We start from the raw sequence: 12086 nt of genomic DNA on the forward strand, positions 1-12086 counted from the left end.
ATTTTTCCAACATGGAGAACTTGGACAGAAGACCTGCTCCTCAAATTTTAACATTTGTAGCAAATGTTTAAAAATATCCTTTATCTGATTGGCTGGCTTAAGTCAAAGGTAAGTGCTTCCATGTACCATAAAGCACTTTAGATTGTCCATTTCACTGGAGAACTGTTCTATTTCCAGCAGAAAAAGAGTAACTTTCTCAGTGACAATGACCAATTAAATTTAGTAATGATTCAAATGTTAGAGAACTGACTGAAAACTACAGAAAATTCAGCTCAGGTTGCTCACTCCTTTAACTTGCTCCATTACACATAGATGATCCAAGGGCTGAGATCAGCACGTGATATTTGCAGCAAATGTGGAAAATATTTGCTTATTTTAGCTTGTTCTTGTCTAAGCAAAATGAGGCAAGATAATTGTTCTCTGACTTTTTGCAGGGGGATTATAATTCATAGTTTTTGTTTGTGCAATAGTTTTACTGTTTAGATTATGATTTCTACATGAACCACTTCAGAGAAACAACTTCTGTCCAAAAAGGAAGTTGAACCCAGAAGGCAAGTCAATGAAAATCTGAATTGTGGAATGTCTGATTCTGGCTCAAGCCTCTGCCCATAAATAAAGAGGCAAACAAGGAAAACCTAAGGCAATATGAAACTTGAATACTTTCCTTGTGGTCAGTTACTTTATGCCTCACTCTGTGCACATGTGATTGAAACCAAATTATTTGAGTCTTTTTTTAGCTTCTGGAGACAAGGTTCAATTTGAGCTTGCCTTTACTCTTATTACTCTGACCTCTTTCCCACTTGCTCTCTTTCATATATGATAATATATAGTGGTTGCTAGAGTAACTCAAATAAACATGAGGAAAATAAGGGAAAATTTGAAAAAGGAACTATAAAATTGTTAATATTTTGCCAAAATATTACATGTCAAATTTGGAGACTAAATTCAACAACTGAAGTGTGAAACAGAAGGATTTAACCCTGACATAAAGATAAGTCTCAGCACAACCTTAACTATGGTGGTGTTTTTGATGCCTCCATATCATATTGTCATGACACTTGTGGAATAATTATTTACTTACCATCCTTGACTTTTGTCACCTGCATTCTGTCCTTTCTTTGAATAAACCAGATCGACTTCCAAGATTCTTGTTCTGTCAAGAACTTTCGCACAGCTGTCATCATTTCAGAAGAACCTATCACAAAAATGTATTTCTTTATGTGGCAACAGACTAGATTTCAGTAACATCAGGACCACAAAATTACATTGTCCCATTTCTGGGACTTTTACAGTGAGTCTTTGATCAATGATGCCTATTCAATCCAGTATTTCATGTACCATCAGGTGCTGGAAATAATTATTTCTTCTTCCCTGGAGAGTTGGGAATCTTGGTTTTCTAATAGTATAAAACATTCATAGTTAGCCAAGAAAACAATCTCCATTGAGTGTTTAAACTACTGTGCTGTCTCCACATAAATCCATAACTATCCAGCAGTGAAGCAAAGAACAGTTCACACTTAGCGACATTCAGTATTGCTATAGTCCTATGTGCAATAATAGTTAATACAAGTTACCATCACCTGCCACTCTTTTTTACCCACAAATACCTACAGAAATAAAATATAGCAGAAATTGTCAATCCAAATAAGCAACCGAATGCTTATAACTTATTTTAGAACAGTTTTTCAAATCGTAAGCAGTAACTTTTCTTCAGTGAGGGCTTAACACTAAAAGTTTGAAACCTTAATCAGCTATTTTAATTGTGTACAAAGATATTAATAATTTAATGAGTATATTCCTTCACCCTGCTTTCCTACCACCAAAGTAACAATTAACAAATCTACATCTGGGTACAGACCAAGAAGGGAGCCTCAATAGATATATTTTTTTTCAGTCTAATCTGTCTAGGTTCTGATATTGTTCAGATACCACTGTGACAAGCACAACTTTTAGTAGATGTAATGAAAGAATATAGGTGGATGAAAGGAAAGTGAAGTTGAAATTTTAATTCTAGTATCCACCCATTCAAGCAAATTTTTTCACACTGCAAATATTTCAGTCAAAATCAGAGCAGAAATTAAAGTAAAAGTACAGCACTTGTGTTTTCATGATTCAGAAGAAATGTTAAACTTAATATAATGGCAACAAAACAAGACCAGCTGGCAGAGAAATTGAATATTGGGATTGTTTTGAGACATTCTTCCTGCAAGTTACCATGGTTACTCTAATTTAGACAAAGTAAATGCTGTTTTTTTTCTTACTCAGTGATATTTTTGATATATTGTGTTGAACTTCTGCCATACTTCTGTGCTAATCCACAACTATACCTTTATGGGTTGTGCCTATAGTCAATAATCACAGTACCTGATTTAACATTTAATTTGATATTTATAGTTTTCGAAGAGGCCTCATAAGTAAGTCTGCAGTCTGATTTGGGAGGAAAACTAAGCACTGTAATTTAGATAGTTGCACTGCCTTGTGTGGATAGCTACAAAATCTGCAGATGACCAACTTTTTTTTTATGTCAATAGTAAATTATATGGTCTAGCCAGAAAATATACCTGAGAAAATAAATACAAGGAAAGTTAGCATGGGTGGAGATTAGTGGAAAACCATAAGGATCTGTATTGACTTTGAGGAAGGAATATGGAATGTGGTTATATAATTTGAAAATCACTAATGAAGCAAAAGGCAGTCAAAACAAAAGATAAAGGAAATAAACTTTAGGGTAACTTAAGATGCTTGGGAAGACCGACCCAGTTTATACAATTCAATACAGAGAAATGTAAACAATCGGAGGAAGGCCAAAAGGAAAAAAAAAATCCTCAAATAATACTCTACAAATACTTTGGAGCAATGTTTTGAAGATCTATGAAATAACCGGATGTACCAATAATGGTATGAAATGTAAAAAAATGATTTTATTGGAGCTAGTTATTAAAACATTAAATGTGATTAAAAATTACTTGCTTATAATAATTTTGACCAACTCTGTTTTATCACTGAGTAGACAACAAGTGAGTAGTATGCGCTAACATGAAGTTCAGATATGTCCCATAAGGTTAAACTGTTTATCCAAAATTTCGAAAGCTCTTTATCATCCATGCAAGCCTGAGTCATCTTTCCATCTTTTAACTTGCTATCTTTAGGAGGAGGCATTTCTTGTGAAAGTAGGGCGTTGTACTGGTGCTGTTGGCCAGAATGACTGGCATGTGGCTGACTGCAACAAAGAACCTGGTAGTTACTTTATTCAACTTTCTTCTATTTCTACTTGACATAAATACTAGGTCTCATGGGTTTCCAGAAGTTGATGTTAATAGGTACTGTGCTCCCAGAGCAGAGAGAAAAAGGGCACGTGATTTTGTGTATTACTGTTACATTCACAAACATCTTTAAGTGTGTCAGAAAGGAAAATTTAGACAAAAATCAAAGCAGAGATGTAGATGGGCACCAGTTAGGGTTGTGTGAAATATGTGAACATTTTCACAGTATCATTTATCCACTTGTTTCATGTGGTTTTCATAAACAGTGGTTTCCTTGTCACTGAATTTGGGGGGGCGGGGGGACTGAAACTTTTCATAGTGCTGTCAGTCACCAACCACCAAAACATCATCAAAACTTTGTAGGCCTAAAATTAGGTGCTTTAGCTTTGTGGAGGTGACTGTTCTATGTAAGCCTGCAGATGTTACCTCATGATGTCTCCACATATTTTCAGGACCTGAGTAAACAGGCAGAGCAGAGGGAATGCACAGCTTAACTACCCAGGCAAATCTGTTTGGTTCACTCTGCTGAGAAGCTGTGTTTTTCTGTAGGGGTCTCAAGGTCTGGATAATTAAGAAAAATATAAAGATTAGAGCCAGTCAGTGGTATTGCATTAACCACCAATATAACTTACATTCTAGCATGCTTTAAAATACCTTAAAATGTTTGTTTTTTTAATGAAATTACAAACCCTATCAATCAGTTGCCCTACTAGTTGTGGCTTCAGCTTTGTGACCTATAGGGACTTATTTGACCAGGGATCCTGACCTCACTCAATTTGTCCTGTTTTATTGGCACTGTTGTACTATATAGCATCATAGATATGCCTGGCACTTTGCAATATAAAGGTGGATTTCCTTCCCAATAGAGCTCATGATCTAAATTAAGATGTGAACAAACTAGAGGGGATGACTACACAGGGAGGGGTAGGAAAGGAGAAGCATGAGGAAGTGGATAAAATGACTGTGCCGTCCCTTGCCAGGTTTAATGCATGTATCTAGAAATAACTCTGTTCACTTTGATAAGGGATGTAAGAAAATGCACAGGCATAATGGATGGGATCTGCAAGGGTGTTCCAGTCTCAGGAGACGGCATGAAAGGTCATAGCAGTGAGCTGGGGAATAGGAAGAGCACACGAAGACTTTAAATCTGCATCAGTCTTTTAATTCTCTGGCTGCCCCTCCTCACTTTGGAAATTCTCTGCTCCATCATGTAGCTTTCCAGTGCTGTGGCTACTCGGTCATCAGAGACAATAGAGCTTCACGAGTCGGTTGATGAGGGATGGTTGTCACAGTCTGAGCAGGCTGCAAGGGCACAGAGGTGTGGGGAATGTAGTCATAAATGGAGTGGGTGTTTGAAGGGGAGACTCCTTAAACATTACTTTACAGGTGGCCTGATATGCTGTTACATATATGATACATAGCATGGAGTCCAGTGGGCACATTACTCTCTAAGTTGAAAGATATTTGTGGGTTTTTTACATGTAAAGAATGACCAAATCTGCAAGTTGGGCTTGAGCTCAAATTAAAGTTGGGTATTGGCTGAAATCACAGGGTAATGTTTACACTGGGCTGAGTTCTGAAATGAGGCTGCTTCGAGCTGAATATCCAGATTATGAAAAATTCAGCTGCTGGAAGTGTCCTTATATTTCTGTAACCATGCAATTGTGCCATTTCCATTGAAGCTCTTCTATTCTTAGCAACATGTGGGAGTTCAGTGAAATCTGATAGTCAGAATATTATTAGCAATTGAGTAGGTGTCCAAGGAGGTTAAAATTTAGCATGAGTGTATTGCCATTTGGGCAGAGAGACTGAACAACTCACTTGTGCAGCATACCCCTGAGTGGGTGGAGAAACCTTCAGATGCTTTAACATCGTCATAAGTGTAAGTAGAGTCCGTCCTCTGTTTAAGTCTGTTAATGAGTGTTTGGTTCGTTCCAGCACAGTTAGGGGGCCTGTGCATTCTGCAATACAGCGGACCTCTAGTCTGCAGCCTGCATCTGTGAAATGAAAAGCCCCTGATGATACAAGGTGGAAAAGGAGAATAATATACCTATTTAAAAGAAATCTGTTTTCTGTTTTTATGATAAACTGCATAGTGACAATATTTTAGAGTATGGGGGACTGAGTAGGGGAGAGAGGTTTGAGAGCTGTCAGGAGGGGTTCAGGGTATTTGTCGCTGGGGCATGGGCTTAGCAATGGGCCTGGGGCATTTGTCAGTGATGAAAGGAGTAATAGTCCTTATCCACTAATGGTGTTTTCCAAACCTCCTTCTGTTGGGTGATTCAAACTGGTCTCTTTCTCCTAATCCATGTCCATTTGGCTCCCTCAACAGTATCTTCCTTATAGGAGATCTGATGTGGATCTAGTAGCCTTGTTTCTGACAAAGGCTTCATGCACCTTAGTTTAGCATTGAAACTTGCTCAGCCTGAGAATGAGTAGAACTGTCTTGGCTCATTAAGAGAGATCGTTGTACTCCTGTACAGTGTCACTAATAGAGTACAGGTCATTGCTTTCCCCGCTGTGTCAGGTAATGAGAGATGCTCTCAATGCCAGACAGAACAAGGGAAGATTTTACATATGGTCACACACATTACACATTCAGAGGCAAATTCAGCAGCCTTGGATGACTGCAGAATGCACTGGCCTAGAGCAGAAGTCTATCAATGCATGGATTTATATACCCAGCAGGTCTGGAGAAGAAAAATAGCCATCTATATTTTGAGAGATACAACTGAATTTTTAAAAAAACACCTTAATAAAGATGGATTTTTCCCAGATTCAGATATAACAGATAAACTTTTTTTTTTTTAGAACTATGGATAAGATTTCTACATTTGTAACTAAAAAATAGAGTAAATTAGAAAGCATTTTAATGCCTCAGTGGATGGCATGAAATCAGCAGCAGTAGTATTTCCCTGACCTGAGGGCTCTTTGTTTTGAGTTTCATGTCGCTTGTTGCTGGGAAGTGTCAAATTAGCCATAAACTCATGTATTGGTGGTACCTGTAGTTTAGTGTGTATATTATCAGGCGACGGGGAAGGAAAGTAAGTGTTGACATCAAAACAGACTAGAGTTTTTCTTAAAATCTTAGTAAGTACTCAAATTAAATGTTCAAAACAAATCAATTTTAAATATAGCTGTTACAATTCTTTCTTCATCTGTGTAACTGTAAGGAGAACCTTATGAGAGAGTGTACATATTGAAAATGCAGTAACTTTTTTTTAAAAAATAACTATTTTTGTTTTCATAAAAGCTTCAGAGCTTTAACAGTTAGTGCTATTTTCTATTACAATGTTTGGGAACAGGGAGGAAGTAATGTTTGACAATGACATTAGGCAGCCTTATAAATTGAAACTTCAATAATTTACATTAGCAAAATGATATTGCTAGTGACTTGGCTGGCTTATAGCAAGTCATAGTAATGTGTATTTTTCCCAACATGACTGTTACAAATATATCATAGCTGCAGCCTTGGGTTGTGTCATTGTGTTCTTAGTGAGTAAAGGAGCAGCCTAGTTACAAATTTAAATGTAATAGAATTTGTTTGCATTGATTAAGAAACTGTGAACTCTGTTTGCTTCAGCAATTAATTTACCACTTAAATTCCTTGGATTGCCTACAGGAGACAAGTGTTTGTTAAATCAGGGCTGCATATGTACTTGGATACTCTATCTTCACATTCAAGAGGAGGTTATAATTATCCAAGAATGTTAAGTGATTCAAAAGCTACATAGTCAAAATCATTGTCCTATCCTTTTTTTTTATTTCCATCAAACACAGTATAGGAGAATGGAAAGTTAAGGAAAACTTGTTCAGAGCTAAATTGTGGCTAACCCTTATGGAGCTGCATGGAAGAGGAGAGGTGAACCTTAACTGGCTGCATTAGAGCTACCGAGAGCTAAGCTCAAAGAACAGAGGCTGCATGTCAGATAGGAACAAGTGGGTGGAGAGTAGGTGGAGCTATTCTGTCCTATGCACTGGCTACAAAGCTGGCTAGCCATCTGGGGCTATGAGGTTGAGAAGTGTGGCACCCCAAAAAGGATGTCACAAATTCCTTCTTCTGGCCCAAGTGTTACAGTGAATTCTAGGAGATATTGTGCCTAAGACCTCATACGCTCCACCCTAACTCAGGTCTGTACTAAAGGCAAAATCCAGCCTATGATGATTAACACAGTAATACACTAACATTTCAATAGGAGTGCTTTATTAAAGAGAACTAAATATAATGTTAACTTGAGGTGTGCTGCTGTTTATTCCACACTTTCATTAATAACAACCAAATTAAAATTTCACACTGTTATAATTTGATGCAGACCTGGAAAAAACACCAGCACGCTTAGTAGTTTTTCTGCAATTCACAATGAGTTCCTACCAAATGGCTATAATCTTTTCCATCAGTATGTTTAAATGAAATGTGTCAAGTATTAAGTATAAAGTTGTTTGTGGATTTTATACTTTGGTCACGAGTTTGGCTAATATGTTCATGTAGGAGGTTCTTTAATAGTTCAAATGATAATAACAAGTGCCTTTTGGAGTAGGTGAATCTGAGTTACATTCCTGTTGCACCTGTCAGGTAGAATAACCATTGAGTAGCAACTCTTAGGTGACGAGTTCTTAGCAAGTTCTTGGGTGACAATTGACTTGTTACATGGTTAATTCCATTCAGTAACATGGTGATATTGGTGCTTTTACCAGGATTTCATTAGGCTGCTTTAATAGTTTACATCTTACTAAAATTCAAGGTTTGGGATACCTATTTTTATTGTTATTGTTACTCCAGCATTGATATAGGCACTTTGAACAATTTCTCTTTGTAAACATCTACACCACATTGCTGGAAAATTCCTTCAGGACTTCGATACTTGCTCTGGCATGTTAGGATGTTGGCAGGTTGTGGCAAGCTAGGTTGTTAGCCACTTTAAAAAGAAGTCAGGTTTTTGCTAGTTGCCCATAATAATATTGCTGTACTGTGCAAAATACGAATATGAAGTACCACCTGCACTGGACAATTTACAATACAGAAGAGAGAACATAGAAAGATGAGACACACTGGAAGAACCAGAAACAGTCTAGGTAGTTAATTAAAAAGAATCTTTAATAATTTCTCATAGGTTTTATTTCTGGACTTTGCATCTTTGGGTGGTATTTAAATGAGAAGGCGGCTATCATATTGGGGTCGAGAGATTATTTTCCATGCCTTCCTGCTGCATCCATTGTAACAGGCTGCTCAAAAGCACCAAATGATAGTAATTCAAATTAGAGGAAGCAAAGGAGTGATGTAAGTGCCAGCACAGAGTGATAGAAAAACCTACTGGATAGGTCTGAGCAACTCTTGACTTCCCTATTTAATTACAGCAGCAAATCTAAGGCAATTTCACCTCATTAAACTAAGTTTTCCGGGAATTTTCATGCGTTTTCTTCTGGGATAAGATAAACTCATTGGCTTTTTAGGTGTAAAAGTAGATCTCCAGAATTTATATTGCTTTAAGTATTATAGTTAACCTACACAGGTATTATATAGTGGTTATTAAAACAAGTAGCGGAATGTCTTCCTGTTTCAAAATATTGGCCTGAAGCAATCCACCAAAACAAACAACTGCAAGTAAACACTATAATATTCATTGAAAAGCCTGACTGAAAAAAAACCATTTGTGACTTGAGCCCCAGAAATAGGCTCAAGCACATAAAGGGTAGGGCCTTCACCTGTACACCCGGCTGCCAATCCCAGAAAACAAAACTTCAGCTTTTATCAGGTAGGACACCCGAATTAACTCCAATGGTTGTAATGGAAAAAAGAGGTAATGGCATCTTAATAAATAGTTCTTAGAACTTTTAAAGTTAACACTTTTTGGGTTGGACTCAGAACTGATGGAGTGGTGAGCATAGGAATTATATGTTCATAGGGGCTCACCATGCTCAGAAAGTGGATTGTCATATTCTCTGCTTTATCAGAAATTTCTGAAGGCTTATCAGGACACCTTCCTGTTTCTAAGTGGAGCACATTAGCCATCCACCCTGATTTTTCCAGAGCACAGATACTGTAGTGAAGTCTACATCTTGGCATAAAGATTGTAGAGCCCTTGTCAAATATAAGTGGAAAACGTGCATTGTAAGGCCCCATTTTGAGTGAAGCAGCAAAGGCTACCCCAAGAGTATAAAACATACTAAAAATATACTGCATCTCCATCTGAAATTGCAAACAAAACTGAGATATCTTAGACAAAGCCTCTGTGGTCATGGTATATATTGGTACCAGTAATACGGGAAGGTGTGAGTGGTCCTGGATGTTAAATTTAGATTACTCTCAAAAAGGCTTAAATTGGTGTTTCCAGGGTAGCTTTTTGTTTGAATTGGCTTGGTTCTGCTTTTAGGGCCATCAAGATGGGACCTAGGGGGATGGATTGTGAATGGGTAGATGTTTTAATTTTATTAGGCATGTGGAATGTTTTAGAGAAAGGAGTATTTTTGTACAGAAGCAAAACGTTCCACCTGAACCAAGGTGGAACCAAACTGGTTGGTACAAAATCAGTAAGATTTGGGGAGACCATATAAACAAGTCCTGACAAAAAGCAGACATGGCAAGGAACACTTAGATCAAAATATCTGTTAAGGCTGTCAGTGATACAAAGTTATGTATATATGCTGTAAAGAACAGGAGAGATATTACAGTTGAACTAGATGAGGATAGAAGCCTCCCTGGAGCCAAGAAGAAAAGAGGGAAAATCCCAGTCTCTGGCCAACAGTTACATTAGATAGGATAAAATGTTTTCATAAGGAGATATAAGCCCTCGTAGACCCTGACTGAAGGGATTTTGGAAGAAATTTCCCCTATAAACAGATGACTTCATAGTTGTCCGCTATAGGATTTCTTCCTCACTTGAAGTATCTGTTACTGAAACTATATGATCTTCTATGGAGTCTTGGAGAGCATCCCCAGAGGAAGAGAAGTTTCTCGTAATTTTCCTCCTAAAAATTTTATTGCAGGAGCAGAACCCTTGAAAATACACCTGGATTCACACACCAAAGCTCTACAAGCGAGCAGTTTTTAAAAACAGGTTCACTAGTATTACTGCTTGTACTCTTCAAGTGCATTCTCTGAAATATGGACTTCTCCATATGTTTCCAGTTTCAGTTGCTCAAGTTTCTGAAAAATTCTTTCTTAGCAGAAACTTGCTATGCATCATTGCGTCTCAGAGGCAAATATTTTGGAAAATATACTCCAAAAATACCTCAAGGTTACAATCTGTTACAATCTGCAGATGGAACCAGAGAGACCTGTAGATCTTTCAGATTAACAGGGAGTTTATCCCCAGGAGCATTAGGCTGTTTGCCACTTTAGCTAAACATTTCAGTTCTCCAGCAAAAGTTTTCTAATACAAAACCATTCAGATTTTTGCTTTGGTATGGTTTTCCCCTAAAGTCAAAAATACCGATTATAATGAAGGACATGTTCTTTTACAGAGAATGGTCTAAAACCTCAGACCACTCTCTGTTTCTGTCTTCACTTTGTTCTTATATGTAGTGGCTGAAGTAGTAAATAATTATGCCTGTAATGTTTTGGTTTTTTTTAAAGAATCAAATCTATCCATATTTCATGGCAACTTCTAACTGGGCTTAAAAAACAATAGCTCTGACTTTTAATGACTACATTATTTCAGATTAAAATTGTATTGCGTGTTCTAGTCAGAAATACTGAATTTTTTTTTCTCCTTTGCAGGCAAGAAGAGACCAATAGAAGACTGAAAAATGTAAGACATGTTTACCTTAATGCTTTCTGAAATGATTTCACACTTACTCCAGTTTACTCTTTTAAAAACTTCTCCAGTCATGCTGTTGTCATTCTTAGCTTAGTCTTCAGCTGTTCATGTGTCTGATGTAGATTAATTCTACCTTACTGTGTCTCTCTTCCTGGTTTACTTTACTAAAAAAATTAATTAGAAACAGTAATAATTAAATATTCGCTCACTGACACACATCTGTATGGAGCACAATGGTAACTGTTCAGCTGATTTTGATTGAGACAGCTTGGCAAATATGTACAAAAAAGGGATTTTACACTTCATTATGGAAAACCTGGAAACAACCACAGCAGTTTGTGTTCAAACATTTTTGCACGGCATGCTGTTTAATAGTTAACTAATGAACTTCTCAATTTGTCTTTTTGGTTTTAGGTTTTGATTACATTATACTGGCTGGGGAGGAAAGCAAAAAACAACCCTGGTTACAATGGTCCAAACCTTAACCTTAAAGCATTTGAGAAATTACTAGGACAAGCTCTGACCAGGGTAAGAAATCCAGATGGAATAGTAATTGCTATGGACTTTTGTAAGGCTGAGTATTAAATGTATGCTGCATAGTTTGCCATATGCTGTGCATTAGAGATGTCAACTCCAAACATCTCTTTGGGGTTTAATTACATTTTTCTTGTAGAAAGATGGCAGATATTTCTCCTCACATTTTTTTTTTCTAATGTGCTTAAGAAACTTCAAGCGTATTTGGGTTCTTCCACTACCAGTTTAATAGTGTGTATAACATGCACTATGTAAAATACTACCTGCTTCTTAAATTGCTGAAAAAAATAACTGCTCAAAACAAAAAAAAATAACTTATTCCTTTAGGCCCTCGAAGAATCCAGCAGTCTGAAAAGCAGTGGCAGGGATAGCGGGTACGGTGATATTTGGTACATTGACCGTGGAGAAGCATTTTCACCTTCCACTAGCCATAAAAGAGACGATTCTTTCGATAGCCTGGACTCCTTTGGTTCAAGATCCTCCACAAGCTTTTCATCAGATATAACCTTGAAGGGTGGCAGTGAAGGTATTT

At 37.2% G+C, this 12086-nt stretch overlaps 1 protein-coding gene across 10 annotated transcripts in view; it reads left to right on the forward strand.

Moving 5' to 3' along the window:
* The window catches only part of LMO7 (LIM domain 7), a 183605-nt gene that overhangs the window by 119968 nt on the left and 51551 nt on the right, over nt 1–12086 (forward strand). For 9 of the 10 annotated variants that reach the window (XM_048852398.2, XM_075129057.1, XM_048852419.2 and 6 more), the window contains 3 exons: nt 10981–11011; nt 11435–11548; nt 11882–12080. In XM_048852398.2, coding sequence (XP_048708355.1) covers nt 10981–11011; nt 11435–11548; nt 11882–12080 — 344 coding nt within the window. Of the gene's footprint in view, nt 1–5047; nt 5146–10980; nt 11012–11434; nt 11549–11881; nt 12081–12086 lie in introns of those variants that run through there. The other variant, XM_048852446.2, reaches the window with a different exon arrangement.

This window comes from Caretta caretta, chromosome 1 (assembly GCF_965140235.1).
Source record: "Caretta caretta isolate rCarCar2 chromosome 1, rCarCar1.hap1, whole genome shotgun sequence".
NCBI lineage: Eukaryota > Metazoa > Chordata > Testudines > Cheloniidae > Caretta > Caretta caretta.